The following is a 27805-nucleotide window of genomic DNA, read 5'->3' on the forward strand; positions in this document are numbered from 1 at the left end:
GTTGCCAATCAGGGAAGGGGAAAGAGAGGATCCAGGATGGGGTGGGGTTGCAGTATCGGCAGGTGATGGGGGGTGGTCGGGGATCGTCAGGCAAGCAGGGGTCGTTGGGGGGGGAGGCAGATGATCGGAGCTGGTCACCAGACTGTGTCTGGCCTCATCATCATCGTAGAGGGGAGGGGAGATCTGGGAATGCGATCAAAGGCCTTGTGGAGGGAGTTTTCGATCACAGGGGGTGGGTTAGGTAGCAACCCTGGATCCAGGAGGGAGGTATAAAGCCACTTACCTCCTGGATGCAGCAGTCCCTGATCGGTTTAACTGCTGGGTTTCAGGAATTGTGTGAAACCCGTTCACAGACAGTTAAATTCAAAATGATGGGGAGAATAGAGGCTTCCAGCCTCATTACAATATTTAAATTGAGGTAACACCCTATGCGAGCAGATTGGTCACCTGCCCCCCCATCCCGACTCCAGGGAAACCAGAAGTGGGCGGGTTGGAGGCGGAATCAGGTCGGGATTATCATTTCAACACCCGTGCTCCAAACCCACCGTTCTTTATGGGAAAATTCTGGCCAAAGTTGCTATACCTTCCATTGCACCCCTGTGAGGGGCAACATAGTGACAGCAGAACACTTTTGTGCTAAAATAAATAATTTAATAGTGTCATGTTGGTTCTGTAATAGTTAAAATGGTTTCCTACTAAAGTTATTGTAAAAATATGCTGGTGAGAATGAAATTAATACAAAATACTCAGCTCGTCCTCCAAAAAAGTGCACAAAAGCAAGTTTGTATTTACACTAGTAATGGACAACGGGGCCCAAATGTGATCAGAGCTCCAGTATTTGATATGAGGAGAGCAAATTCAAAGTTTTGCAAATGTTTTCCTGAAAGTTTTATAAAGTTTACTGATTGGTGATTGTGCCTCCATCCCACAGATACCGTCTAACTAAAGAAGGTTTTAACGTTATCCCAACTTCTAGATAAAGGACTTTCCAGGCAAATGTAAAAGCCTTGATTTACACTTTCAGCTGCATTAAATCATGGCACATTTCCTAAAGGTTGCCTGCAATCAATCTAGTGACATACTACAAATTAAAAGGAGTCATTGTAAAGGAGAGTTTAAACATCTTGTAATTATACCTTCAGGATTGGAGAAGCATTGCCAATCCTTCAACTAAAATGATTAGATAATAATGACAATAAAAACCTTTGCGCCACATTCCTGTTGGATAGAGAGGCTCCTGTGATAGGGTGTAATTCTAAAATAGTAACCCAATTTTTTTATTATTTGAATTTGTGTACAATAATATTCAAAAAGGGTGAAAAACAAACACTGGCAACTATACTTTCATTCCATGTAAATAATGGAATCTATAATTAGAAGTAAATGTGAGGATCATCTGTACAATAACAATTTTATAAACAGCAGTCAACCAGATTCAGAAGTAAAGCATCCTTCCTGACCTTTCTTGAGAAGTGACAACCCAAGTGGACTGTGGAAAGCTCCATGACATACCATAGCCTGCCTTCCAAAATGACATACCGTAGCCTGACTTCAAACCAAAGGCTGTTAATTAAACTCAAAGCTGTGGGGATTCAGGGAAACCCCTGGGAATGGATGAGAAACTAGCTGAAATTGGGAAACACTAAGTACTCATTAGAGGAGTTATGTCACAGTAAGGATAAGTGCTGAGCCGGGTTCCTCGGGGCTTGGTTGTTAGGGCCATTACTGTTTATAATTTGCATAAATAAATCACATTGTCTGCATGCCCGACACAAGACTCCCAAAACAAGTTCTACTTGGAACTCCTACACGGCAAGCGAGCCCCAGGTGGGCAGAGGAAACGTTTCGAGGACACCCTCAAAGCTTCCTAGATAAAGTGAAACATCCCCACCGATGTCTGGGAATCCCTGGCCAAAGACCACCCTAAATGGAGGAAGAGCATCCGGGAGGGCGCTGAGCACCTCGAGTTTCGTCGCCGAGAGCATGCAGAAATCAAACGCAGGCAGCGGAAGGACCATGCGGCAAACCAGACTCCCCACCCACTCTTTCCTTCAACGACTGTCTGTCCCACCTGTGACAGAAATTGTAATTCCCTTACTGGACTGTACAGTCACCTGAGAACTCACTTTTAGAGTGGAAGCAAGTCGAGGGACTGCCTATGATGGTGATGATGAAATGACCTGGATTCAAAAACTCAATGTAAAGTGGTCAAATTTGCAGATTATATCAAAATAGGAGGGGCAGTAGAATCACAATAGGCAACTCATAGATTACTCAATGAATTAGAGAATTAACTTGTAATTAAATAGCACCTTTCAGGTCTTCCTAAAGCAATTTACAGCCAATGAAGTACTGTACTCCAGAAGTGTAGTCACTTTAGTAATGTTGGGAAATGCAGCTGTCTATCAGCGCACAGCATGGTCCCTCAAACAGCAATGAGGTCAATTACCAGATAATCTGTTTTAATAATATTAGTTAAGTGATAACTGTTGGCAGGATGCCAGGAGAATTCTCCTGCACAATTTTGAATAGTGCCTTGGGATCTTTTACGTCCACCTGAGAGAGCAGACGGGGCCTCGGTTTAATATCTTATCCAAAAGACAGCACCTCTGGCAGTGCAGCATTCCCGCAGTACTCCACTGAAGTATCAGCCTAGTTTATGTGCTCAAATCTCAATTGGAGCTTGAGCCCATGACCTTCTAACTCAAAGGCAAAAGTACAACCACTGAGCCAAGGCTGACAGATTTTTTTTTTTTATTCGTAGCCAATCTTTCCAATTCTTTGTCAAATCACAAACGCCAGAGGTCACCTTGCACACATCAAGGATCACTCTGCGCCAATGCTCTTAGCCAAAAGGCCGAGAGCCACTGCACCGTTCCTGGAAGTACTGCAATACCAGGTTCGTGCCATGGAGGTGGATGGGTCAGGCCCCCCACACACCTCCGTGGAGGTGGATGGGTCAATTCACCCCACCCACCTCCTATTTCCAAAAAGCATAGGAGAACCACCTTCCTGATCCAGGGAGAACCACTTTGGGGTCATGGTTACTCCCCTGTCAGGTCAGTTACGCATGACCTTAGCCAAAAGGCCGAGAAGCGAGATATATGGAACAAGATATGTAAGTCAGCAGAACAGATGAAGTTTAATGCAAAGAAGTATAAAGTGCTGCATATAGGAGGGATACATAATCACAATAGTCTGTGAATGGTGTTGAAACAGCTAAGTGTGAAGCTAAAAGAGACCTAGGAATCTTAGTGGACTCAAAGCTAAATATTTCAACCAAAACAGAGTAGTTATCAGCAAAGTCAATAAGATGTTGAACCACATAGCCAAAACTGCAAGATACAAGTCCAAGGAGGTAGTGATCAAACTTTATAATATTCAGGTCAAACCACAATTTGAATACTGCATCCAAGAAATTGGAAAGACATCCGAGCACAGGTAGCAGTGCAGAGGTGAGCCATGAGGCTAATCCCTATTGTTAGGGGGTTGTGTTATGAGCAAACATTGGAACAAGTTGGGGTTTTCAGCCTAAAAGGGAGACATCTAAGAATTAACCTTACAGAGAAGCATTAGATTGTTAAGGCCATAGAAAAAGTTACCTCAAAATATTACTTTAAATTAAACTGCAGGAATAGAAGGGACACAAGCTCAAATCAATAAAGGATAATTTTAGTACAGATATCAAGATTTTTTTCTTCACATAGAATGATCAACATATGACATAGACTACTAGATAGACTAATCTAGATAGACTAATGGAAGCGAAAACCCTGGAAACATTTAAGAAATAATTGGATGCTACAATGGGGAAATCTTAGGATCTCTCTGATGAATTCAGATGGGCCCAATAATGGTAATCATCTTGTGATCTTGCAACAAAAAAAGACTTGCATTTATGTAGCACCTTTCATGAGAACTGAAGGTCCAAAGTGCTTTACGGTCAATTAAGTACTTTTGAAGTGTAGTCACTGTTGTAATGAAGGAAACGCGGCAGCCAATTTGTGCACAGCAAGCTCCCACAAACAGCAATGTGATAATGACTAGATAATCTGATTTTAGTGGTGTTGGTTGAGGACATCGGGGATAACTCCCCTGCTCTTCTTCAAAATAGTGCCATGGAATCTTTTACGTCCACTTTCTCAGCACTGCACTGGATTGTCAGCCTAGATTTTCATGCTCAAGTCTCTGAAGTAGGACTTGAACCCACAACAAACTGTTAAAACTGTGAAGGCCATAGAGAGTGTGCAGAAAAGATTTACGAAAATGATTCCAGGGATAAGGGACTTCAGTTACGTTGATAGACTGGAGAAGCTGTGGTTGTTCTCCTTGGAGCAGAGAAGATTAACAGGAGATTTGATAGAGGTGTTCAAAATCATGAGGGGTCTTTACAGAGTAGAGAGAAACTTTTCCCATTGGCAGAAGGGTCGAGAACCAGAGGACACAGATTTAAGGTGATTGGCAAAAGAACCAAAGGCGACATAAGAAAAAACTTCTTTACACGAATGGTTAGGATCTGAAATGCACTGCCTGAAAGGGTGGTGGAGGCAGACTCAATCACTGCTTTCAAAAAGGGAGTTGGATAAGTACCTGAAAGAAAATAAATTGCAGGGCTATGGGGAAAGGGCGGGGGCGTGCAACTAGCTGAGGTGCTCTTGCATAGAGCTGGCGCAGGCTCGATGAGCCAAATGGCCGCCTTCTGTGCTATAACCATTCTATGATTCTGACTCAGAAGTGAGGGTGCTACCAACTGAGCCACGGCTGACAAAGGCTATGTTCAATGAATTGCTCAATCTTATTAAAGTTATTCTCAGACCATAGATATAACCATGCATTCAATTGCATACAAAATGTATTAGCATATAACGTTAACGATGAATAGCATGGGTGATGACTAATTGAGGATTGTCTGTGTGTTCTGCTGTGTGTTGTGTTGTGTAATAGTAATAATAATAATCTGATATCTGTCATATCTGTAATAGTACCTAGGCAATGATCTTATGCCATGCTCTTGTCATCTTTGCAGAAGAAACTTTTGAAGAATAGGGTGGAACAGAGGCGTACTGGGGGAGGACTGGCAGATATCACCCCATTGATGGATCTTGAACACTGGGCGTTGGCCTTAGCGGGGGTCTACAATTGGTCGGCCACCCGTGGTGGTGCTGAACCTGGTCTTGTGCCACGTGAGTAATGTATAAACCATTGGTGATTTAAAGTAATTTAATGCCATTTCAGTACAACATATGATTGATGTAATGTTATGTAATTAATGATGGGATCATGAAATATCATTGTAATGCAATGCAGATTCTGTACTATCATGATGTTAATTATATGTGACGTCTGTCATTGATACTTAAGTTTATAGCAGTAGTGTTGCTCCTCGTACATATGACTGCATAGCGTAAGTATTCTCATGTGACCCTGGCATTTATTTAACTTAAGTGTTGTGCAGTGTCCTCCAATAGCAGAAACGTTAAGCATATACAAAGTTTGCAAACAATTGCGAGGCCAGGCCAGGAAAGGCAAACGTAACACAATTGTAACTGTCACCAACGTAACGCAAAGCATTCATTTATGAGCTGCTGATGCAACAGTCTTGCAGCTGCGTAACTACCACGGGGCTTTTCCTGCGGTCTAGGGTGGGGTGGGGGCATGGTTTCAACGCCAGCCTGATTGTCCTGCCCGAGGTCCTCGTCCTCCTCTCTCGAGGTGAACCGACAGTCTCATCTGGCAATTCTTGTCTCCTCCTGATAGCTAAGTTATGCAACATGCAGCACACCACAATAAACTGAGTGACCTGCTGAGGGTGGTATTGTAAGTCACCTCCTGAGTGGTCCAGGCATCTGAAGCGCTGTTTAAGCACTCCAATTGTCTTTTCGACGATATTGCGGGTGGCTATGTGGCTTTCGTTGCAGTGCTTCTCAGCTTCCGTCTGGATCTTATGCAGGAGGGTCATGAGCCAGCTGGCAAGGCCATATCCTTTATCCCCCAGTATCCAACTGTGACCTTGTGGCTGACTCTTAAACAGGTCAGAGACAGTGCTCTCATGCAAGATGTGCGCATCATGGATGCTCCCTGGAAAATTTGCATTTATTGCCATAATTATTTGCTTGTGGTCGACAACGAGCTGCAAATTCAGGGAGTGGAATCCCTTTCGGTTCCGAAACACCTCTGCATCCTGTAAAGGTGCTCGAAGGGCGATGGGCATACAGTCTATTGCTCCCTGCACCTTGGGAAGTTTGTTATTCTCGAGAAATCCAAAGCCTTCTCAGTCTGTGCCTCCCTAGCTATAGGGAAGCTTATAAAGTCCATCCTGTGTGCGTCAAGGGCTTCAGTCACCTGTCGAATGCAGCAATGTGTGGCGTGCTGAGAGATACCGCAAATGTCACCAGCTGAGGCCTGAAAGGAGCCCGATGCATAGAAGGAAAGTGCTGCAGTAACCTTGACCTCAATCAGCAGTATGGTCCTGATGGTGCTCCCTTAATGAGCTGGCATATCTCACTGATGACCTCCTTTCAGAAGCGCAGCCTCCTAAGGCACGTGTTATCAGACAAGTCCAGGTATGACCGCTTACCCCTGTAAGTGCGTTGGTTGTAAGGTCTCCTCCTCCTCAGCAGTCTGCCACCTCTTTGATTGAAGAGGTGCTCAATGAACCTTCTCCCATCTCTAGTCTGCAGCATATGAGTCGTCATCAATACTGGCTGAGAAATTACAGACCCCATTACTATTACTAAATGCTCTATTTATATGTATTCAAAATTAAATTGTTCTCTAAAAACCTCAATAAAAAATCAAAATTCACCACAATATAATTAGATGGTTGTCAAAGAGATTTTAAAACCACCTTAAAAGCACTCACAAATTACTTCAAAGCTCCCATGAACTTGAAGCAGCCTTTTATGAAAAGTCCTCCAAATTACAAAATGGGTGAGTGCAGCTTTTTTTGAGCGTCTTTTTAGGCAAGCGATCATTTGGGCGGTATATGGGCGAGATGCCGAAAGTAACGCTCGCCGATATTCTGGGCAGTATTTGGGCATTAGTTTCCATTACAAACAGTCTTCTGGGCGGTGCACGACTGATGACATCATAATTTAAAAAAAATATATGGGCGAGCAGTTCAACTAATTCTTGGCGTTAACTGTATGACAAAGGTTACGCCGACGACAAATGGGCGGTAAGAGACTTGCAACTAAATGAAATTCCTTGCCGGTAGTCCTGGAAATCGCTGTACCTGATATTACGTCATTCTAGGATTACACCACTGTTTATCAAATATATTACTTTGATCTTTGTGAGTCTTAGATCGACGTCAGGTTTTATTTTTTCAGCATCCTATTACCACCTCCTTCTGCTGAAAGAGATCAGTCACAACAATTTTCTTTTAAATAGCGCCTTTAATGTAGAAAAACAGTCCAAGGCACTTCACAGAGGCACGAAAGGACAAAAATGGTACTTAAGGGGGAAAGGGATAGAAAGGTACATCGATGGGGTGAGATGAAGTAAGGTGAAAGATGGTTGGTGTGGAGCATATACAACAACTTGTATTTATATAGCACCTTTAACGTAGCAAAACGTCCCAAGACACTTCACAAGGGTATTATGAGATTAAAAAATTGACACTGAGCCACATAAGTAGAAATTAGCGCAAGTGACCAAATGCTTGGTCAAAGAGGTAGGTTTTAAGGAGTGTCTTGAAGAAGGAGAGGTAGAGAGGTGGAAAGGTTTAGGCAGGAAGTTCCAGAGCTTGGGGCCTAGGCAACAGAAGGCACTACCACCAATGGTTGAGCGATAATAATCAGGGATGCTCAAGAGGGCAGAATTAGAGGAGTGCAGACATCTCGCGGGGTCGTGGGGCTGGAGATTACAGAGATGGGGAGGGAGCGAGGCCATGGAGGGATTTGAAAATAAGGATGTGAATTTTGAAATGGAGGCGCTGCTTAACCGGAAGCCAATGTAGGTCAGCAAGCACAGAGATGATAGGTGAGCGGGACTTGGTGCGAGTTAGGACACGGGCAGCCAAGTTTTGGATCACCTCTAGTTTACATAGGGTAGAATGTGGGAGGCCAGCCAGGAGTGCATTGGAATAGTCAAGTCTAGAGGTAACAAAGGCATGGATGAGAGCATTAGCAGAGGATGAGCTGAGGCAAGGGTAGAGACGGGCGATGTATGGAGGTGGAAATAGGCAATCTTAGTTATGCTGTGGATATGTGGTCGAAAGCTCATTTCAGGGTCAAATATGACACCATGGTTTAGTCTCAGACAGAAGTTGGGGAGAGGGATGGAGTCAGTGGCTAGTGAACAAAATTTGTGGCGGGGACCAAAAGCAATGACTTCGGTCTTCCCAATATTCAATTGTCGGACAAGCAGTCTGGTGTCGAGAGAAGTGGTAGTGAGGTGTGGTTGGTTGTCATCAGCATACATGTGGAAACTGACGCTGTGTTTTCGGATAATGTCGCCCAAGGGTCAACATGTAGATGAGAAATAGGAGGGGGCCAAGGTTAGATCCTTGGGGAACACCAGAAGTAACGATGCAGGGGTGGGACGAGAAGCTGTTGCAGGTGATTTTCTGCTTACGATTAGATAAGAATTAAACCAGGCAAATGAAATCCAATCTAGATGAACGACGATGGAGATGCATTGGTGAAGGATAGAATGGTCAACCGTGTCAAAGGCTGCAGACAAATCAAGAAGGGCCAGGAGGGATAGTTTTCCTTTGTCACAGTCACAAAGGAAACTGGATTCAAACATGGAATTGTGGGAAAGAGAATAGCGGGAAAGATGGGCACGGATTTGACACCACCAGCATAGACCTGTTGGTCCCAATGGCCTGCAAAAACTATGTAAGGTAAATCAACTACTTGTCTGTGATTGTGATATTTTCTTTGGAGGGGAAGATGCAGCAGACATTTTGAAACTTTACAAGTAATGTTGATTACGAGATTATGCCTTAGAAGTATCCAACGGCTTTGAGGCAGGAATTGCTGGGGTGGGATATTGGATTAATTTACCGCTAAAAACCCGGCGTCAAACAAAAAGAAGTTAAAAAGCTGCAAGCCTCAACACGTTGGGCCAGGAAAGGGTTAAAAAAAAAAGAAATTGCAACCGGAACCATAAATAATTATTTGCATGACGTTCATCTCGAATTGTGTTTTATGTAGCCATGCCTTTATTGTTGTTGTCTTGCGCTCGCTCACTGAGTGCAAGTGATACGAAGGAGGAGCCTCCAGCTGCCGTAGCCCCGGGCCAGGCTGTGGTGTTAGGTATGTGGTGCAGTTCAGAGTTCCCTCTAGGCTTTCCTTGCACGGAGTGTTGCTACTATCATTATTTCCGATAGACACTCAGGACAATACTGCACTGATAATGGCTACTTACGGTGACACCGTCAATCGCGACCAGAATGGAGATGATTGAGTAATTGGGGCCCGTCATACTCACTCCGGTGACAATAACGATGGGAAAGGATCCGTAGAGCCCTGAACAATTGTTTGGGAAATGATTCGTGGGTAGTATCAACATCCAGTTCTGTAATACCGTGTCAAATAGTCAAAGGCGAGGGATGTGGTAAACAGTTCGTAAAATAATGAAAACAATACCTTACTTGGACGTGCTCATTATTTATATAAATATTCAGGAGCAGGATACGCGGAAAGATCGCAGTGTTCGATACAATGTGCGCGCTTTGGAAACCTTCCCATCTGGCCATAAGTAACAGCCGGTTGTCTGTACGAGTAGTGTTGAGCACAGTGGCATTTTACATGTCCGTGTTGAATGAAAACCACAAACCATTAGGGCAAACGCGATTGTGATACATTGAAAAAACATAGCAGTGACAAATAAACAAACACGGAATTATCTCAGTAGTTTACAGCGTGCGTTATACCACCAGCTCTCACTGCTCACCCGAGGTGAAAGATTAACGAACGCCCGCGGGGCGTACAAGTGGCTTAAACAGCACTGCCAAGTTGGCTTCCTTTCCTGCAACTCGCAGTCTCGTTTCATATTTAAAGTAGCGATTGAAGCTAGTGAATTCAAAAAACGTTTTAAAGAATTATGTCAAACGCTGTTCCTATCTACCTGTCCTCGCTTTGTCTTGACATTATAACTAATTTGACTCGTAATCTCGATCTGTATTCCCCTCCCTCGCCTGTAAACCTTTACTCTCACCAGTCTTCCAGTTAATTGTTTTCTTACTCGTTTTTCACTATTTGGGTTCCCTTTTGTTTGGTTTGTGTGTGTGTGTGTGTGTCCTCATTTATTGAACTTCTCTTTTCCTTCTCCCGATATATGTTCAGTCTCACTCTGGCTCTTTTGCCATTTAGGGAGCGTTCAGGTCTATTCCCAGAGAAAGAGGGGGGAAGAGCGTGAGAAGCCGCTTTCTGGGAGACGTCATCTAATTGACAGCTCACCTGACCACCCACCCGCCGGAAAGCGGGGCGATAACTCACAGGCGGCGGCGGGGAGAGAGAGGGAGGGGGGAAATCTCATTGATCTCCAATCAGTGCGGCAAACGGGGCGGGACTTCCGCCAACAGGTTGCTCGGGGCTTGCGGGGAGTTTATAGCCGGAGCCCGGGCAGAAGCTGGGTGCAGTGGGACTTAATGCTGCAACCCTTAACGGAGCAACAACAACAACAAAAAAAAAGAGAACTATCACTTAAAAAAAAATACTAAAATATATATCTACATCTTGCAGAACCTTGCTTGCAAATTGAGCGAGGGGGGAAAAAAAGCAAATATTTTGTTTTAAAAGAAAGTTAACACCATGGTTGTGTCAGAGGAAGGTTTGCAGCGAAGAGGGGAGAGTGCGTTTGCATGCTTGCATGTAACCCTGGCCAGGCTGTTGTTACTGCTGCTGGCTCTGACAGTGACAGGTAGCACAACAACTCAAGAGATTTTCGACGGCGTGGAGCTTTACTATGGGTTCGGGTCGGGGCTGTCGGGCGACTCCATCCTTCTGGCCAACAACGGCATCCGTGTGCCCTTCGGCAGGTCGGTGGACATCGACCCCATCAACGACCTGGTGGTCCAGGTCCACCCGGGGGACCGGTGCACCATCACCGTGCTGGAGAACGACCCGCTGTCCCAGAGGCCGGGCCAGCTGACGCCCAAGAAGTTCCCGTGCGACTTCGGGGCGGACGAGGTGAGATACTCGCACTTTGGCTCCAGGAGCCCCTCCAAGGACCGGGTGAAGCTGCAGCTGAGGTACGACACCCAGACCGACACTTTGGTCGTGCCCTTCATGCTGGAGGTGGAGGTGGTCTTCACCCAGCTGGAGATCATCACCCGCAACATGCCGCTGACGGTGGAGAAGCTGCTGGGCACCAGCAACCCCATCGACAAGAAGGTGCTGGAGTTCACCTACAGCTCGGCCTGGGAGGTGTGTAAGATCAGCACGCTGGCGGGCGCCGGCGGCCTCCCGCGCTACGGGCGGCTGCTCAACGACCGGCGGGCCGGCCAGATGGTGGACTGCCAGGAGCTGGTGAGCTCGGACATCCGTTACCGCCACACGGCGGCCGGCGGCTCGCCCAACCGCGACTACATCCCCATGGTGGCCGAGCTGCACGACCGCGAGGGCCACCTGCTGAAGCAGGAGTATTTCCAGATCATGGTGCGGGTGCGGGAGGGCGCCGAGAACACGCCGCCCAAGCCCAGCTTCGTGGCCATGATGATGATGGAGGTGGACCAGTTCGTGCTGACCGCCATCACCCCGGACATGCTGGCGGCCGAGGACGCCGAGACGGCGGCCGGCGACCTCATCTTCAACATCACCTCGCCGCTCGACCCGCGCCAGCTCGCCATCGTCAGCACCGACGACCAGAACCTGCCGCTCGCCTCCTTCTACCAGCGCGACCTGGCCGAGCTGAAGATCGCTTACCGGCCGCCCGCCGCCGACTCGGACGCCGAGAGAATCTTCCAGATCGAGTTCGAGGTGGTGGACACCGAGGGCGCCGCGTCCGACCCCTTCGCCTTCATGGTGGTGGTCAAGCCCATGAACACGCTGGCGCCGGTGGTGACCCGCAACACGGGCCAGCTGCTGTACGAGGGCCAGTCGCGGCCGCTGTCCAGCTCGCACAACCTGCAGATCAGCGACGAGGACAACCTGTCCGAGGTGCGCATCACAGTGGTGGACGGCCTGCGCCACGGCCAACTGACGGTGCTGGGAGCGCCCCGGAAGTTCTTCACCCCCGCCGACCTGGACGCCGGCCTGGCCGTCTACCAGCACGACGGCAGCGACACCTACAGCGACAACATCGTCTTCCGCATGACCGACGGCCAGCACCGGGTGGAGTTCCTCTTCCCCATCGCCATCGTGCCGACCGACGACGAGCCGCCCACCGTCAACGCCAACACCGGCCTGGTGCTGGCCGAGAACCAGATGGCGGCCGTCTCGCCCTCGGTGCTCAGCGCCACCGACATCGACTCGGAGGACTCGACCGTCCGCTTCACGGTCGAGCCCCCGCTCTCCCGCCTCGGGGAGCTGCTCCTCCGTCAGGCCGAGCCGCCCGCCGACCTGCACGCCTGGCGCTTCGTCGAGAAGGACGGCGCCTTCGAAAAGGTGTGCCTGGAGTGGTCCCAGCAGGACATCATCGACGGGAAGCTCTTCTACCGACACGTCGGGCCTCACAGCACCACCACCGTCATGGACCAGTTCGTGTTCCGTGTACAAGATGACAACGACCCCCCGAATCAGTCGGGCGAGCATACTTTCATCATCAAAATTCAACCCGTGGATGACATTCCCCCCGAATTATATTCCGGGAGCACTCTGCAGATGATTGTTGAAGAGTACCGCATGACACATTTTCGGAGGAAGTTTCTTCGTTACACTGACCTGGATTCGGACGACCGAGATTTGAAGTACACCGTCACAAAGCCCCCCACCGATACCGATGAAAACAATCCCGTGCAAATGGGCAACATCGTATTCACCGAAAGCCCCACTATTTTAGTGATGGAGTTTACTCAAGCTCAGGTCAACCACCACAAAATTGCCTACAGACCTCCAGATGTGGAACTTGGAATTACTCCTCACGTTGTTCAGTTTGAGTTTACAGTAGAAGACACGGCTGGGAACAGTGTTGATGGAATATGTACAATCTTTCTGCAGCCTGTGGACAACAAACCACCTCAAATAACCAACACTGGCTTTACAATCTTTGAAAGAGACACTTATATAGTTACAAGTGCTGAACTGGATGCCACAGATGCAGACACTGATGGGCCCCAGATAACATTTACACTTTCTCAGCTTCCAAAACATGGTCAGTTGCAGTATGCTGGTGTTAGTATAACTGAGGGAGAAGCATTTAATTTAAATGATATAGCTAATGGGAAAATAGCATATGTGCACAATGGTGATGAGTCTACTGGTGATTCTTTGAAAATTGATGTAAGTGATGGAGTTCATACAGTTACAATCACTGTTAGAATAACAGTACGTCCAGTTGATGATGAGGTACCAACTATTATGCTGCCGGTTGGAACTATTGGATCATACTTGGATGTGTTGGAAAATGGAGCCACTGAAATAACAACTAATGTCATCCAAGGGACAGATGAAGACACAGATGATCTTAGATTGACTTTCATAGTCGAGGACCAACCCAAACTGGGAGAGATCTTGGTTAATGGAATCCCCGCTGAAAGATTTACACAACAGGACATCATAAATGGGGTTGTGATTTATTCACACACAAATGGTGAGATAGGACTACAAAGACATGAAGATTCTTTTAATTTGACACTCACCGACATGTCTGATGAGTGGAATATTGGAGGAAACAAAGTACAAGGTGTTCGTGTACAAGTGACCATCCTTCCTGTTGATAGTCAAGCACCCGAAGTTATTGTAGGAAAACAGTTTACTGTGGTTGAAGGTGATAAAAATGCAATAACACTGAAAAATATAAAAGCTGAAGATTTTGATACCCCTGAAGATGATATTCTCTGTACTATTATTGTGCAACCAACTTCTGGCTATGTAGAGAACATTTCACCAGCTCCTGGGTCTGAGACATCTCGCGCAGGAACTGCTATCACTGCTTTCACTTTTAAAGAGGTACGTTTTGGACACATTAATTATGTTCAGAGCATTCACAAAACTGTGGAATCAGTGGAGGATAGGTTTACATTCCGCTGCTCTGATGGCATTAACTTCTCTCAGAGGCACTTTTTTCCTATTATCATAATCCCTGCAAATGATGAAAAACCAGACATTTTTATGAGGGAGTTTGTTGTGATGGAGGGTATGAGTCTCGTTATTGACACTCCTATTCTCAATGCTGCAGATGGCGACATCCCTGCCGATGACTTAACTTTCTCCATCATTAAACCACCGAAGCATGGTCAGATATTAAATCAGCTTACCACAGGTACTGTCCTTGTCAACAGCTTTACTTTAGATCAGATCAGAGATGGCTCCAGCATTGTTTATGAGCATGATGATTCTGAAACCAAGGAAGACAGTTTTGACATTCGACTTACTGATGGGAAGCACAGTGTTGAAAAAACAGTCATTATAATGGTCATTCCACTCGATGATGAGACTCCAAGAATGACTATAAATGATGGATTAGAAATTGAGATCGGAGAAACAAAAACAGTAAATGATAAAATTCTTAAAGCGACAGACTTGGATTCAGATGACAAAACACTTGTGTACATTATACGTTATGGACCAACTCAAGGTCTCTTGCAATATCTTCTCCCTTCAGGCAACTTTGAAAACATTACGGTAGGAATGAACTTCACTCAAGATGATATTGACAAAAACTTGATTCAGTATATACATACTGGCCAGGAAGGCATCCGCGATCTCATCAAGTTCGATGTAACGGATGGTATTAATCCACTCATTGATCGATACTTTTACATCTCTATTGGTGGTATTGACATGATCTTCCCTGATGTGATCAGCAAAGGAGTGTCTCTGAAGGAAGGTGGAAAAGTAACTCTTACAACCGATTTACTTAGTACCACTGACCTGAATAGTCTTGATGAAAATCTGCTTTTTAGTATTACCCGAGCACCTGTTCGTGGTCACCTGGAATGCACAAATGAGCCAGGAGTGCCTATCACGATATTCACACAGCTTCAGCTAGCTGGTAACAAAATTTACTATATTCACACATCTGATGATGAGGTGAAAATGGACAGTTTTGAATTTGAAGTCACAGATGGTTACAACCCCGTATTTCGCACTTTCAGAATCTCCATCAGTGACGTTGACAACAAAAAACCTGTTCTTACTGTGCACGAGTTAATGGTGAATGAAGGAGAAGTAAAACTAATTACGCCATTTGAATTGACGGTTGAAGACAGAGACACACCTGATCGCTTGCTGCGATTTACTGTGACACAAGTGCCTGTTCATGGACAGCTGCTTTTCAACCACACCTTGCCCGTCACATCTTTTACGAAGCAGGACTTGAATGAAAATCTCATCAGTTACAAGCACGATGGGACTGAATTTTCTGAAGACAGCTTTTCTTTCACGGTGACTGATGGCACACATACAGACTTCTATGTCTTCCCGGACACAGTCTTTGAAACTCGAAAGTCACAGATGATGAGAATACGGACAATGTCGGTCGACAATGGAGTGCCTCAGATTATTGTTAATAAAGGTGCCCCCACTCTTCGTGGGCTCAACACAGGACACCTCGGGTTTATGATTACAAGCAAAGCACTGAAAGCTGAAGACCGTGACAGCGTGCACAGTGATCTAAAATTCAAGATCATGGAAGGTCCTGAGCATGGGTACCTTATGCACATGGGCAAAGGAAATGACAGTGTTACTCACTTCACTCAAGGTAAGATTCCTTTTGTGTCATTCTGACTTAGTATTCTGATTGCTTTCAAGTGAATTTTTTCTTGAGGTGTCAGATTTGTTGTTTTCTTTGACATTTTATTGGATTTCAGTAGAAAAAATGTCCCAACATGAATAAAGACAAAGTATCTTGTAATTCTGAATCTTGCTACCTGTACCAAATGTTCAATGTTAAGCTATTTTGTATGCAATATACATGTCAGTATTACATAATGAAGGAGTAAGAACAGTATGTAAATCAAGTGCAAAACTTTATTAGCAAATTAGAGGTCAAACCACCATACTAAATTCTACTAATTTCTTAGATCAGGAACCAAATACAGGTACCCTGTACTACTGTTTGGCAATGGCCAACCTAATCTCATGCTTCAAAAACAATTGTGTCTGGTTCTGATTTCCAACACAGTTGTATTGTTGCTATGCTACATCATCATCATTGGCTGTCCTTCGGAATCGAGGAAGACTTGCTTCCACTCCTGAAGTGAGTTCTTTGGTGGCTGAACAGTCCAATACGAGAGCCACAGACTCTGTCACAGGTAGGACTAGATAGTCATTGAAGGAAGGGGTGGGTGGGACTGGTTTGCCGCACACTTTCCGCTGCCTGCGCTTGATTTCTGCATGCTCTCAGCGTTGAGACTCGAGGTGCTCAGCGCTCCCTCGGATGCACTTCCTCCACTTGGGGCGGTCTTGGGCCAGGGACTCCCAGGTGTCAGTGGGGATGTTGCACTTCATCAGGGAGGCTTTGAGGGTGTCCATAGTGCGACTACAACAGCAATGTTAACTATCATCTAGATAAAAACAGAAAATGCTGGAAATACTCAGCATCTGAGGAGAGAGAAACAAAATCAACATTTCAGCTCTATGACCGTTCACCAGTACTGCTAAAAGGTCATCGATCTGAAACGTAATTTGCGGTCAGCAGAGAAGCAAAGGCGTTCGCCGCTGGCCCCGAGGTAAGCGTCCCACAAAGATCTTGTAATCTCTGTGGCGAGAAATTCGGCTTTTCCAACGTGCAGCTGAAATCAACGTAGTATAGTGGGAATTTCACATCAACAAGCTGTGTAAGCAGCCAATCACATTGCAGAATTCTAACAAAGAACCAGGAATAAGAAAGTACTAATAATCAAACATATAAAAAAATTTTTACAGGGAGCAAAATAAAGTTTTTTTTTATATAGATATACATTGGGTTAAGTATGCAGAAGCTGAAATATCAAGAACAAACTATTAAAAAAAAAATTAAAATTAATTTTAAAAAATCTAAATTTTTAACTGGAGAAATTTGATGTTCCACCGGTATAAAATGAGTTTTTGGGCCAGAACGGTTGTTTGTCTGTAGTTATTACTCAGATCGCCATTAAAAACCCAGTTACACCTCATTTGAATGGGTCTAACATTTTACGGGTTTTCTAACCGCAATATTTGTTCGGAAAAGGGGAAGTTCACCGATTGCTGGCTTGGAGGCGCCTGTGGAGGAGCGGTGAATGACAGACCACAACTTCAGGATTTCCACATTGGGCTGTGCATGCAGTAAATCCTGAAGTTTCGGTCAGTTTCAAAGGCGAAGTGGGGCGAACGCTGCCAGTTTGCTGTCATCAGGACCACAAGTTCCAAGCCCTAAACTTTGTTTCTCTTTCCATTGATGCTGCCTGACCTGAGTATTTTCAGCATTCACTGTTTCTAGTTTTGATTTTCAGAATCCACAGCACATGTTTTTATGTTGCACATAGGAGTGAATTCAGCCAAAAATAGTGTCAAATAAAATGTCTATTTAACATTGCATGCAACAAGGGCAGTATCTAAATTTAATGTTTGAGGAAACTGGGTAATGCAGTACATTAATACACCATCCATCTATTTCTGGAAGCTAGGTTCAAATCTAGCACTACTGATTGACTGAATAAAAGTTTCAACTTGCTCCTGGCTGAAACGGCCTTCTGTTCAATAACCTTGGATAGTCCCAGCCTAATTGCGGTGGTGTGTATCCAGGACACAAATTACTTATAATTCAGCATAACTGTCAGTCTCAGTCGATAAAGAAGGCTGGTGTGGGACTGCTTGTAGTAGAATGTATTCTTGAGGTTGGTGATTATGGGACATAGGGGGAGAAATTCGGGCCGTTTGTGCCTCCCGCTAGCGCCGCGCCCGGGCGAAAAGTGGTGCTGCTAATGACTCCTGCGAAATTCCATGGTAGTTTAGTGGCGGCGGTAACTGGTAGCGCTCCGCTGCACAGGTGAGACGTCATCACCGTGCACAGCGACCCATTTTCACCCTGGAGCGATGGCAGCGACAGCTTCAGGGGGCCACAGGCCGCTCGCGGGGCAAAATTTAAAGGAGGTGGCGATTTGAAAAAAAAAATGCCCGCTGGATGTTGAATCACGGTGTTTGTGCCTTGATCTTCCAGCCCAGCATTCCGCTCGTGTGCTGGGCTGATTCCATGACACCCCGCTCCCTGGTGGTCCAGGTAGGGACCTGTTTCTCCCCCGCAGAGTCGGAAGCTTGGCCCTCCCCTTTAATGAAGGGGAGGGCCCTATTTACACTGCCGCGCTATGGGTTCCACTGCGTAGCGCTGCGCCCCTCACTGAATTCTTCTGCCCCACTCGCACTCGATATTTTGCGCTCCACTTGCTCTCGGGGGTGGTAACCCGAATTTATGTCGTAGGGTTCCCCCCCTCCCCCTTAGTGTCAATTTTGGGTGCTCCATTATAGAAAGGACTTGAAATCCAAAGGGCGTGTACAGCGTAGATTCACCAGGATGGTGCTAGGGGTGGAAACTGTAGTTATGAGGAGAGACTTGAGATACAGGAATTATTTCCACTGGAGCAAAGGAGGCTAAGAGAAGATTTAATAGCAGCTTTTAAAATTCGCAAAAGTTTTGATAGGGTGTATTGGTAAAGACTCTCTTCTCTGCTTGGGGAGTCAGTGATGCAAGGTCATTAATTTAAAATAGTCACCCAACAGAATTAGGAGAGAAATTAGGAAAAGTTTCTTTACACAGTGTTTGAGTGTGAACTGCTTTGTCACAGGGAGTGTTCGAGACGACAAACCATTGCCTTTTAAGGGAAAATTGGTTTACTACTTGAAGCAGAGGAAGCCTGTGGAGAGAAAGTGGGGCTGTGGGATTAGTTTTGGATTGCTCTAGCAAAGTACTGGAACCTGCACAGTGGGTTAAATTGTCACCTTCTATCCTGTAAACTCTGGTTCTAAACATAGGTATAGACTTGCATGCAATATTGGTAGGGGGTTGTGGGGGAGGGGGCAGTACAGTCGTTCCATCAGAGCTGATCTTCCAACAGTCAGGTCATGTGTTCACTTTTCTCTATCAATGGCTGATTTAAGCGAATAGCAAGTTACTTCTGTATTCCTCCATGTTACCAATCAAACAATATTTGTTCTCTCCTTTAAGCTAAGGGCTGCTATGTTAATGAAATTTTCATTGGCCACAGGCATATAGAGTCTCAAAAGTACCAAGGTCCTTATTCTTTTAAAATAAGCGTTGGGGTTCTACAGTTTATCAAATAGTGATGAGGTACCAATACAGGAAGACTTCTGAGATGAAAAACATAATGGTTGCTGCCCAGCCTCTCTCGGGTTTGCACCCATGCACAGCCATATAACGCAAGAGAGCATTACCCCCAGTTCCTGACTTTTCTCTATCTGCGTAAGTGTCTGCCAATCTAACGTGGCATGAACAGTTGCAGCTACCACATGCTGCCTGAACCCTCTTGTTATTTTACACTGACTTTTCACTTCATTGACAACTCTATCAGTAGTTCGCTGCTGTGTACGTCTGCAGGCTATGGACTGTGAGCTGCACTTGACAATGGTCTGCACCCAAAATATTCGTTCCTCTGTTTTCTCCACAGAAGCTGCCTGACCTGCTGAGTGTTTCCTGCATTTTCTGTTTTTGTTTAATGTTCTATTGGTTTTGGTTTGATTGCTGCTCTACATTGGTTAGCTATGTCGAGCATCAAGTCTACTAAGCCTCCGAGGTCTCTTGGATGTTGGATTCTGCAAAATTACTATGTGAATCCAGTGCTTGTTTGGAACGTTAAATGTTTAAAAAGGCTTCAATAGTTACAGCCGGGCAGGGCAAGAATCTAATTTCACCAAGCAGTTATTTAGAATGCTCACAATTCCATTGTATTTTGTAATGAATAACTGGCAATTGTATTTGATAATAGACTACTAATTCTTACTTTGAATACTAAACAATAAGTGCTTATCCAATGAAAGTTGGTTGAATTGCTTACTAACTTGAGAACTAAATGAGATCTTCTGAGGGTATTGCTGGAAAGGAATGTGTGTCTTTTTGGAGCAGGTGCTGATGAAATTTCTGTTTTACAAAACCAATGCCCAATGTTGGGTTACAAAAGAGTCGTATGTGTTTTATTTTAACAAACTATTTCCTGTTCTGTTCTGAAGCAACCACTAGGGCATGCACAGGAGTGAGCCAGGTTCAATCCCTTCTTATTTTCTTAGCTTTCTTTCCCACCTGCCTTGTGGCACAGCTCCTAGCTTCCAATCAGTGCCTTCTGCTGTGGCATATTTCAGAGTTCCAGATCATTTACTAAAAATTACGTAAAGGTTTATAAGCTGCACCATCATGGTATATCTCAGCAGTGTCCGTCATGTGCATGTCTCGCAAGTCTCTGTTGACTACTCTTAACAAATTTCATTGACCACTGAAGGAAACTTAGTAATCAAAGCAATATGAGAAAGAGATCCTAATGTACCTTTGCTAATACAATAAACTGTTATTGGTATTCCAGGTGAAGTTGATGACTTCAAGATCTGCTATGTGTTGAAGGAAGGAGACAATGCGACAAGTGACATATTCCACTTCACAGTTGAAGACAGTGGTAAGTGATTCTGCCTGCTCTGTGCAAAACCAGGCTGTCCAATAGTGTTTCGGCTACCAGATGTTCCCACTTTAACTACAGCAAGAGTTTTATGGAGGAAGTCAAGGTGTTGTTTCTCTCAGTGCTGTGTGCTCAAATTTCCAGCAGTATTTTCAGGCCAAACATTCCAGAGCATTTACTCAAAATGCACTATCTTGGGTCATGCATTGTCAGAAGATTTTTTTTAATTATTCGCTTCCTAATATTTGTATTCTACATGGGTAACGAGGTAGAAGAGCTTTAAATCTCGTTTGTACTGCCTACAAAATTAATTTTCTTTTTATCCTTGGAGAAATAGTAGGAGGACACCATCAGACCAAGAAAGGTAGCTGTTGAAGTGTACTTTTTAACTTTTCCTGTGCCACTTGCAGTTACACAAGGCAGTATTCTCTCTTTCTCCAAGTAAGACTTTCATAACTTAAAATTCCTCAGCTTTGGGTTTTGGAAGACATCCACTAGCATTGCATATTCTTCTGTGCACATTAGGTTAGAAGTCCTTTCTCTGGAAGGAGAATCATTCTTGCGCAAGCATACCTTGAGTCTTGATGGAATGTTGATGCTTTATTGTCATCTCTATTGCTGAACCGCAAAAAAATAAGTTTTCTTCTGGAAAATATGATTATTTATACCTATTTGTGAACACTGATCATTTTTACTTTGAAATTCTATCTGATATGGTTAATTCAAAATCATAATTTGTCATCATTCAAACATATTTGTAATTTTAATCTGAGGTCACATTCACGGGGGAGAAATTGAACATATAGTGGTGCTTTCTTTTGGCGGAGTGGGGGGGGGGTGCGGGGGGATGTATATTGCTTTAAGAAGCACAGGTTGTAGCATACCAGTTGGGGATTTTTTTTAACCAAAGGCCTTGTAATAGAACAATATGCTGTGTGTAGCACACACTTGAGAACGTGGCAGCGGTGAACAGTTCAGTAATAGGAACATCTGTTGGGAGTAATGACTAAATTACTCTGTCTGCCTTCTATATATTATAATTATACATGAGAAGAATCTAAAATCGGCTAACCTTCGATGCCTGCCATTTGGTATTTTTTGTCTGGAAAGACCTTAAACCTGTAGTCTTTGTGGTGCAGGTAAGCGATTGCTGAATGTCAGGAGTTCAGACTAATTTGTTCCCATGTTCCCAGTGGGAGGTCAGTAACTGACTGTTCTAGGACTTTAACATAATAGGAGCAGGAGTAGGCCATTCGATCCTTTGGTTGATCTTCTACCTCAACTCCACCTTCCTGCATTATCCCCATATCCCTTAATTCCCTTAGTGTCCAAAAATCTATCGATCACTGTCTTGAATATACTCAACGACTGAGCATCCACAGAATTTTGCTTTTCTTATGGTGATCTCCAGTATTTTAAAGTTGCTCCTTATTCAGAAATGTAGTTGATGTTTTGACCCTTTTAGGATACTTGAAGGCAAGTGACACTCCCTAAAATTAATTGTTTTCCGTGAAACCTTCACAGACCTTGAAGGAAAACAAATTAAAGACAGTATTAGTAATCCACCATGCAACTACTAGATAAATTCATAATTAGTTGGGAGTTATGCCATGGGATGCTAGTATTCACATTCATCTGAAATTGCTCTCTTTACTATTAATAACCTGTTTTCAAGTAAATAATTTAATGCCATTGCTGAAATAGTGGAGAGAAACATTTCCAACAAATGTGTAAAGTCCGTATGCTTCTATGGCATTATTTCACACCTAATGAAATTTTATCCTGTAATGTTTTCTGAGTTACACAACAGAAGCAAATTTTGGATGTGTTCAAGACTTTCCCTGACTATACTGGTTCTCAGAACATTGAAATTAAAATTCTTATTCTTATCATCAAACCCTTTCATGGTCTCGCCCCTTACCATTGCAACCATCTTCAGCCTTAATTTACCTCTCATATCTTTCAGTCCTATGACTCTCTCTAGCCTTTTGTGCATATTCCCTCTCTTTTCCCATAACACTGGCAGCAGAAACTTCAGTCATCTCCGATCTACTGTCTGGAACTCCATAAATCCTCCACCTCTCTACATTGCTCTTCATCTTTAAAGGCCTTTTTAAAAATCATATATTCTCTCTTAATCTGGCATCATTGCTTGGCATTGTTTTTTTTTTACCTTCTATACGGAGCCTTGGGATGTTTTTGATATTAAAGGTGCTATGTGAATGCACGTTTTTCAGGAATACCTTTTGCTAGGATACTTGATGCTGTTGTGTCTATTACATACGTCAAGATCAATTAAGTATATTCATATCCTTTCAGTTTCATATAAAGAACACACATGTCTTCTTGTAGCCCTTTTAATATTTTAAAAATACTGTTTTTATTTTCTCTACAACTTCTTTGGTATCCCATGCTGCCACCCTTCGGCTGGGTGATTAGGAGGGTCCACATAAAAGATAATTCCAAGGTCACTATTCATAAATGGAGGATGGATCTGTGCCCATTCAGCAGGTCATGTATGGTGGAGCGAGACTGCTGCTGTTTTTTCCTCTCCCAAGTGGATCTTGCTGCAGTTGTAAAATGTTGGCTTGGCTGAGAAATGGTTAGTTTTGAATTTAAGCCTGGGTGTTTTTCACCAATGCCAAAGCAACCTTTGCAGCCATGGGGTATGGTGTCGGTTTTGAAACGTAGTGCTAAGCCATGGCGGTAGAGTTAAAAGAGGTGACTGCAAATTTGGTTGAAAAGATAAGTTTTCAGAAGTTTTTTTTAAGATAAAAAGTGGGGCAGAAGCAGGAAAATTCTTTGGAGCTTCTATCCTGCTTTGCCGTTTAGGTTGCAGTGGAATTAGTAAACAATGAGAAATCAAGGTCCGGATCCTGAGTGATCCACGATTAATACATTGGAAATCTGGTGGTTTAAAAGCAAAATCTTTTAAGCACTTTATTTCTGCCTACCCAGTCTTCCTTTTATCCCCATTCTCTCCTTCCTAATTTTTTGAGATCTTTTATTTATATAATTCCAGATTTAATTTCATTTCTCATAACTAATATAAGCTATCCTACCTGTTCAAACATTTTCTGCCCCACTATTTTGTTACTTAAAACATTGCATTACCTGGGTCCAGCTCCCTTGCCCTTTGAATGACTAACCGCCAGTTACAAAGTCTGTTTTCCCAGTCATGTGTGTCAACGATTGACCTGTTCATCAGACCTGTCAACTCATTTGGTGGGAGATTCATTTATTTTGGTTTATAAATAGTTGTCACCTATTTTGACATATTTCACTCAGAAATAAACACCGCTCCATATGTGCAAATGAGTCGGCAATCTCTCTCACTCTTGTTGATCATAAATCACACTCCTAACATTTCAGAAGTTCACAGACTTAATGGTCACTTCAACACTTGTCAAAACAGGAAGGCTGCTGCTAAATGAGTCAACTCATCAGCAGTCCCAGAACCCAGAAAAGGTTAATTTTCAGACACTAACACCCTGCAGCTTGATGTGGGCAAGAATTTACCTTGAATTAATTCTTACAATAAATTACTGCCCTCATTTGAGGCCATAGTTAGATGTACACAATACATACAAATCTGCACTCTTAATCGCCTGATGGTACAAATCAGTGTGTTTGCAATGCTACAGCTCATTTGCTTCCCCAAGGAAATCATGCCAGAAAATCGCTGTTGCTCCTTGATGACCTTCTCACTGCTGGTCCTGGTTGCAGCTCCTACTTGACACCGCTGATCTTCTCTGGGAACAGAATCTGTGAACTGCAAATAGGAATTCCTTGGCTTGCGATATATCGGGAATTACCAGCTTGCAGTACAGTGTGCTGTTGTAGTGAAGAAGCAATGTCCGTTAAAAGCTGTATCCGAGACCAGCATTGAGAAGACCAAGTGTGGAGGGGAGAGTGTTGTGAACTGGAGAAGTGGAGCAAATGTGTGTGTTTTTGTTGGCGGGGGGAGGGGGGGCGCGCGGGGCGTGCTTGTGACACAAATGAAGAATTTTTCTTAAGATTTAGTTTAGCATTGGTTTCTATAATTCTGTCAAGGTACATACAAGGTTTAAAAAATAACTTCAATTACAGAAACTATATCCCATCTTAATTTGATACATGTGTTGTAATAATTGGTCAGTTTGTCGAGACAGATGTCTGGGTGAAGGGCCCAGCACTTAATTCAAATAAAAACATCTTTTGGTATTTGTTGAAATAGTGTTTTATTGGCAGCTTTTCTTGAATTTAGAAAATAGTTATTTAAATTTTATCAGTTCTGGTCAAGGCATTTTTCAATTTGTCTGCAGCCTTCAAAGAGAGATAGTAATGCCAGATAGCTACTGCAACTATCTAGTAAGAAAAATAACTTATGTAAGAATATTACTTATATCATCATTTAGCATGACTGTTGCAAGCTATATTATTTTTTACTGCACAAGGAACTAGCAAAGCTTAACAACTACTGTAAAATCTATGATGTGCTATTTGCTTGTTCTTTTACTGTTTAATAAATTTGTTTGGCAGTTAAAGCCCAAGTCAAAATCTTGTGTTATTTTGCCCTACCTGCCGAGAAGGAAGACGAGGTGAGGGTACATGATAAAATGAATAGTTGAAATAAACTGAAGCGGGTTCTCTGTTTAATCCCGGGCATGCTATAAATATACCTAGATATCTGCGCAAATGAAACAACTCTTAGCATGCCTTAGAAAGTTGGGGCTGGCCTACAAGAGTAGTCTAGAACATGAGGGGCAATTTTAACCCTGCCCACACATTCCTTATCTTCCAGCTGTCTTCTACTTTTAAACCTGCTCTTCTATGCAGGCGGCAAAGACATACACCTGAAACTGATGGAGTCCTTCTTTAAATATTCAGATCAGATCTGATGATGTCATTAGACCCTGACTGTTATTTTAACTGGTTGGCCATTATGGCTCTCGGAAGAGATAAGGAAGGGAACCAAAGAGATTAAGTTTCTCTTACTTTATTTTTTACTTTCCTTGTGGGGCCAGGAGGAGCAGCAGGAGTGCTCCTCCAGACTGAACAAGGAAAGTTTAGGCTTCCCCACTTTCCGATTGTGAGACCCACTCCCCACAACTTACCCGAGAGCCAAGGACCGCTCCTTCAATGCTGGTCAGCGGTCTCCTGTCACCTGACATTCTGCTTCCGGACAGCTGCCGTTTCTTCTTTCGGGCGAGCAACGAAGCAGTTAAAATCTCCTGGCCTTATGCTGCCACGGTGAAGAGGGTAGAGGGTTGCCATTTGTCTCGGCCCCTGCCCGCCCCTGTCCAGTTTCAAGTTAAAATTACGGCTATGGAAACAAAAACATTAAGCGTAAACAACAGTAAAGAAAACCCCAAAAAGCATACTGGAGGGGAAAGCATGTTTCTGAACTGGAGAGGAGAGTGCCTTTGTAAACTGGAAGAGTAGGGTTGGAGCGGGTGAGCACCTCCATGAATTGGAAGCTGAAGCGTGTCTGTATGAATTAGAAATGTTGGAAGAGGAGAATGTTTCAATGAATTGGGTGGTGTTAGAGGGAGTGGAGAGCCTCCGAATTGGAGGAGGGAGGAGTGACTCTGTGGATTGCTGGGAATTGGAGAGGATAAAGTGCCTCTATTATCTTCAGAGAGTGTTGGTGAGGGATGATTGCTTCAGTCATCTGGAAGGGTGCAGGGAACGTGCGCCTTTGTGAACACCGAAGAGAGCTGGAGGAGAAAAGTGCCTCTGTAGTCTGGGGAAGGGATGAGAGGGATAATGCCTTTGGAATGTGAGGCGGTAAGAGTGGAGAATGCTTCCAGACTCAAGCGGGTGGCATTGGAGGCGACACTGCCTCTGTGATCGAGGAAGGGATTAAAGGGGAAAATGCCATGTGAATTGAAGCGGGGGGGGGGGGGGGGGAAGTCTCTGAATTGGGGAGGTATTGGATGAGGCAAAGTGCCTCTGTGAAATATATTTTTCATATAATTTTCTGGATTAAAAGTTGACTGTAGTTTTTTTTTTTAAGTGTTTAAAATTAACCATTTCACATTTTTAATGGGAAAAAGTTCAAATTTTCCAAAGAGAATCTTTCTATCGGTCTTCCCCATCTGCCAGCCTGTGGACGTAGGGGGAGAGGAGAGGAGGGAACATCTGGAAGGAATGTGTACAAATTCCATATTTGCAATCTACGGCTTGGTTCTGATGTGTTTATTCTCGTGTCTTGTGTCATTACATTTCTGAGTGTCAACTGTCTGCAGTTTGTCTAAACACAAGGGTTATCTCAGTCATTGAAACCACAGCTGGGCAAGACAGTCAAGCTCACGGGCTAGCACGATAGTTTTAGACGTACAGAAGAAATGTCTGCAAGAAACCCTATTACATGTTTCAGGTAAATATGTTAATTAAAACAGTTCCTTAGACAGAGAAACTGAATAGTGTTCTATGTACAAGACATTTCCTGCAGGCACAAATTTGGGAGTTGGTTCAAAATATTTGGCAACTTTCCGAGGAAGCACTAAACGAGAGCTGTCGAGAGCACAGTGAGTAGTCTTATCTAATCTGTGGTGGCATTTAGCTGAATCCATTGAACTGAGACAAGTGATCTAATGAAGGTCATTAAACAGGTGGGTTCCTACTCTTAAACATTGGCCTTTGGATTATTCAAAATGTTGCTACTTTAGTTTTGTTTTTCCACTGAACTTGAAAAATATCTTGCTAATAATAATGTTTGCATAAATAACAAGCGTTGGTACACGTACAAGATACTTCAAGATTTATCAGTTCTTTCAAGCAAGAAATAATAGGTTGAATTTCAAGTTGGAGCAATAGTACAAGCACTCTTTATTGAAAGCATATTTCACTCTGATCCTGGAGCACATCGCGATGTAGTTCCAAGCCTAATTCTCATGTAATTTTCACCTCTTAACAGCAACAGCACTAGAACACTAGTATTTAAGATAAGCAAGAGGGTGGACAGTATAATTCTAATTTTTTTTACATCTAAAATTATAGTAGTGTTTATTGCAAATTTCTACAGACGTCATTTTAACAAAGTAAAGTCCACAAAGTCTTCTAAGTGCAGTCAGTAGATATTTTCTTTACAAATACAGAAAAAGCTGGAGTTCTGAAACATGATATGCA

The 27805-nt window shown here is 43.8% G+C and overlaps 1 protein-coding gene and 1 pseudogene across 1 annotated transcript in view; one reads left to right on the plus strand and one right to left on the minus strand.

Moving 5' to 3' along the window:
• Positions 1–2862: 2862 nt before the first annotated feature.
• LOC139275420 (U2 spliceosomal RNA) lies at positions 2863–3100 on the minus strand (annotated as a pseudogene).
• A 7477-nt stretch (positions 3101–10577) lies between these two features.
• Positions 10578–27805, plus strand: part of LOC139275220 (FRAS1-related extracellular matrix protein 2-like) — a 288895-nt gene continuing 271667 nt past the window's right edge. The window contains exons 1-2 of the mRNA XM_070892378.1: positions 10578–15813; positions 20603–20692. Coding sequence (XP_070748479.1) covers positions 10764–15813; positions 20603–20692 — 5140 coding nt within the window. The 5' untranslated portion in view covers positions 10578–10763. The remainder of the gene's footprint in view (positions 15814–20602; positions 20693–27805) is intronic.

The sequence above is a fragment of the Pristiophorus japonicus genome, chromosome 10 (assembly GCF_044704955.1).
Source record: "Pristiophorus japonicus isolate sPriJap1 chromosome 10, sPriJap1.hap1, whole genome shotgun sequence".
NCBI lineage: Eukaryota > Metazoa > Chordata > Chondrichthyes > Pristiophoridae > Pristiophorus > Pristiophorus japonicus.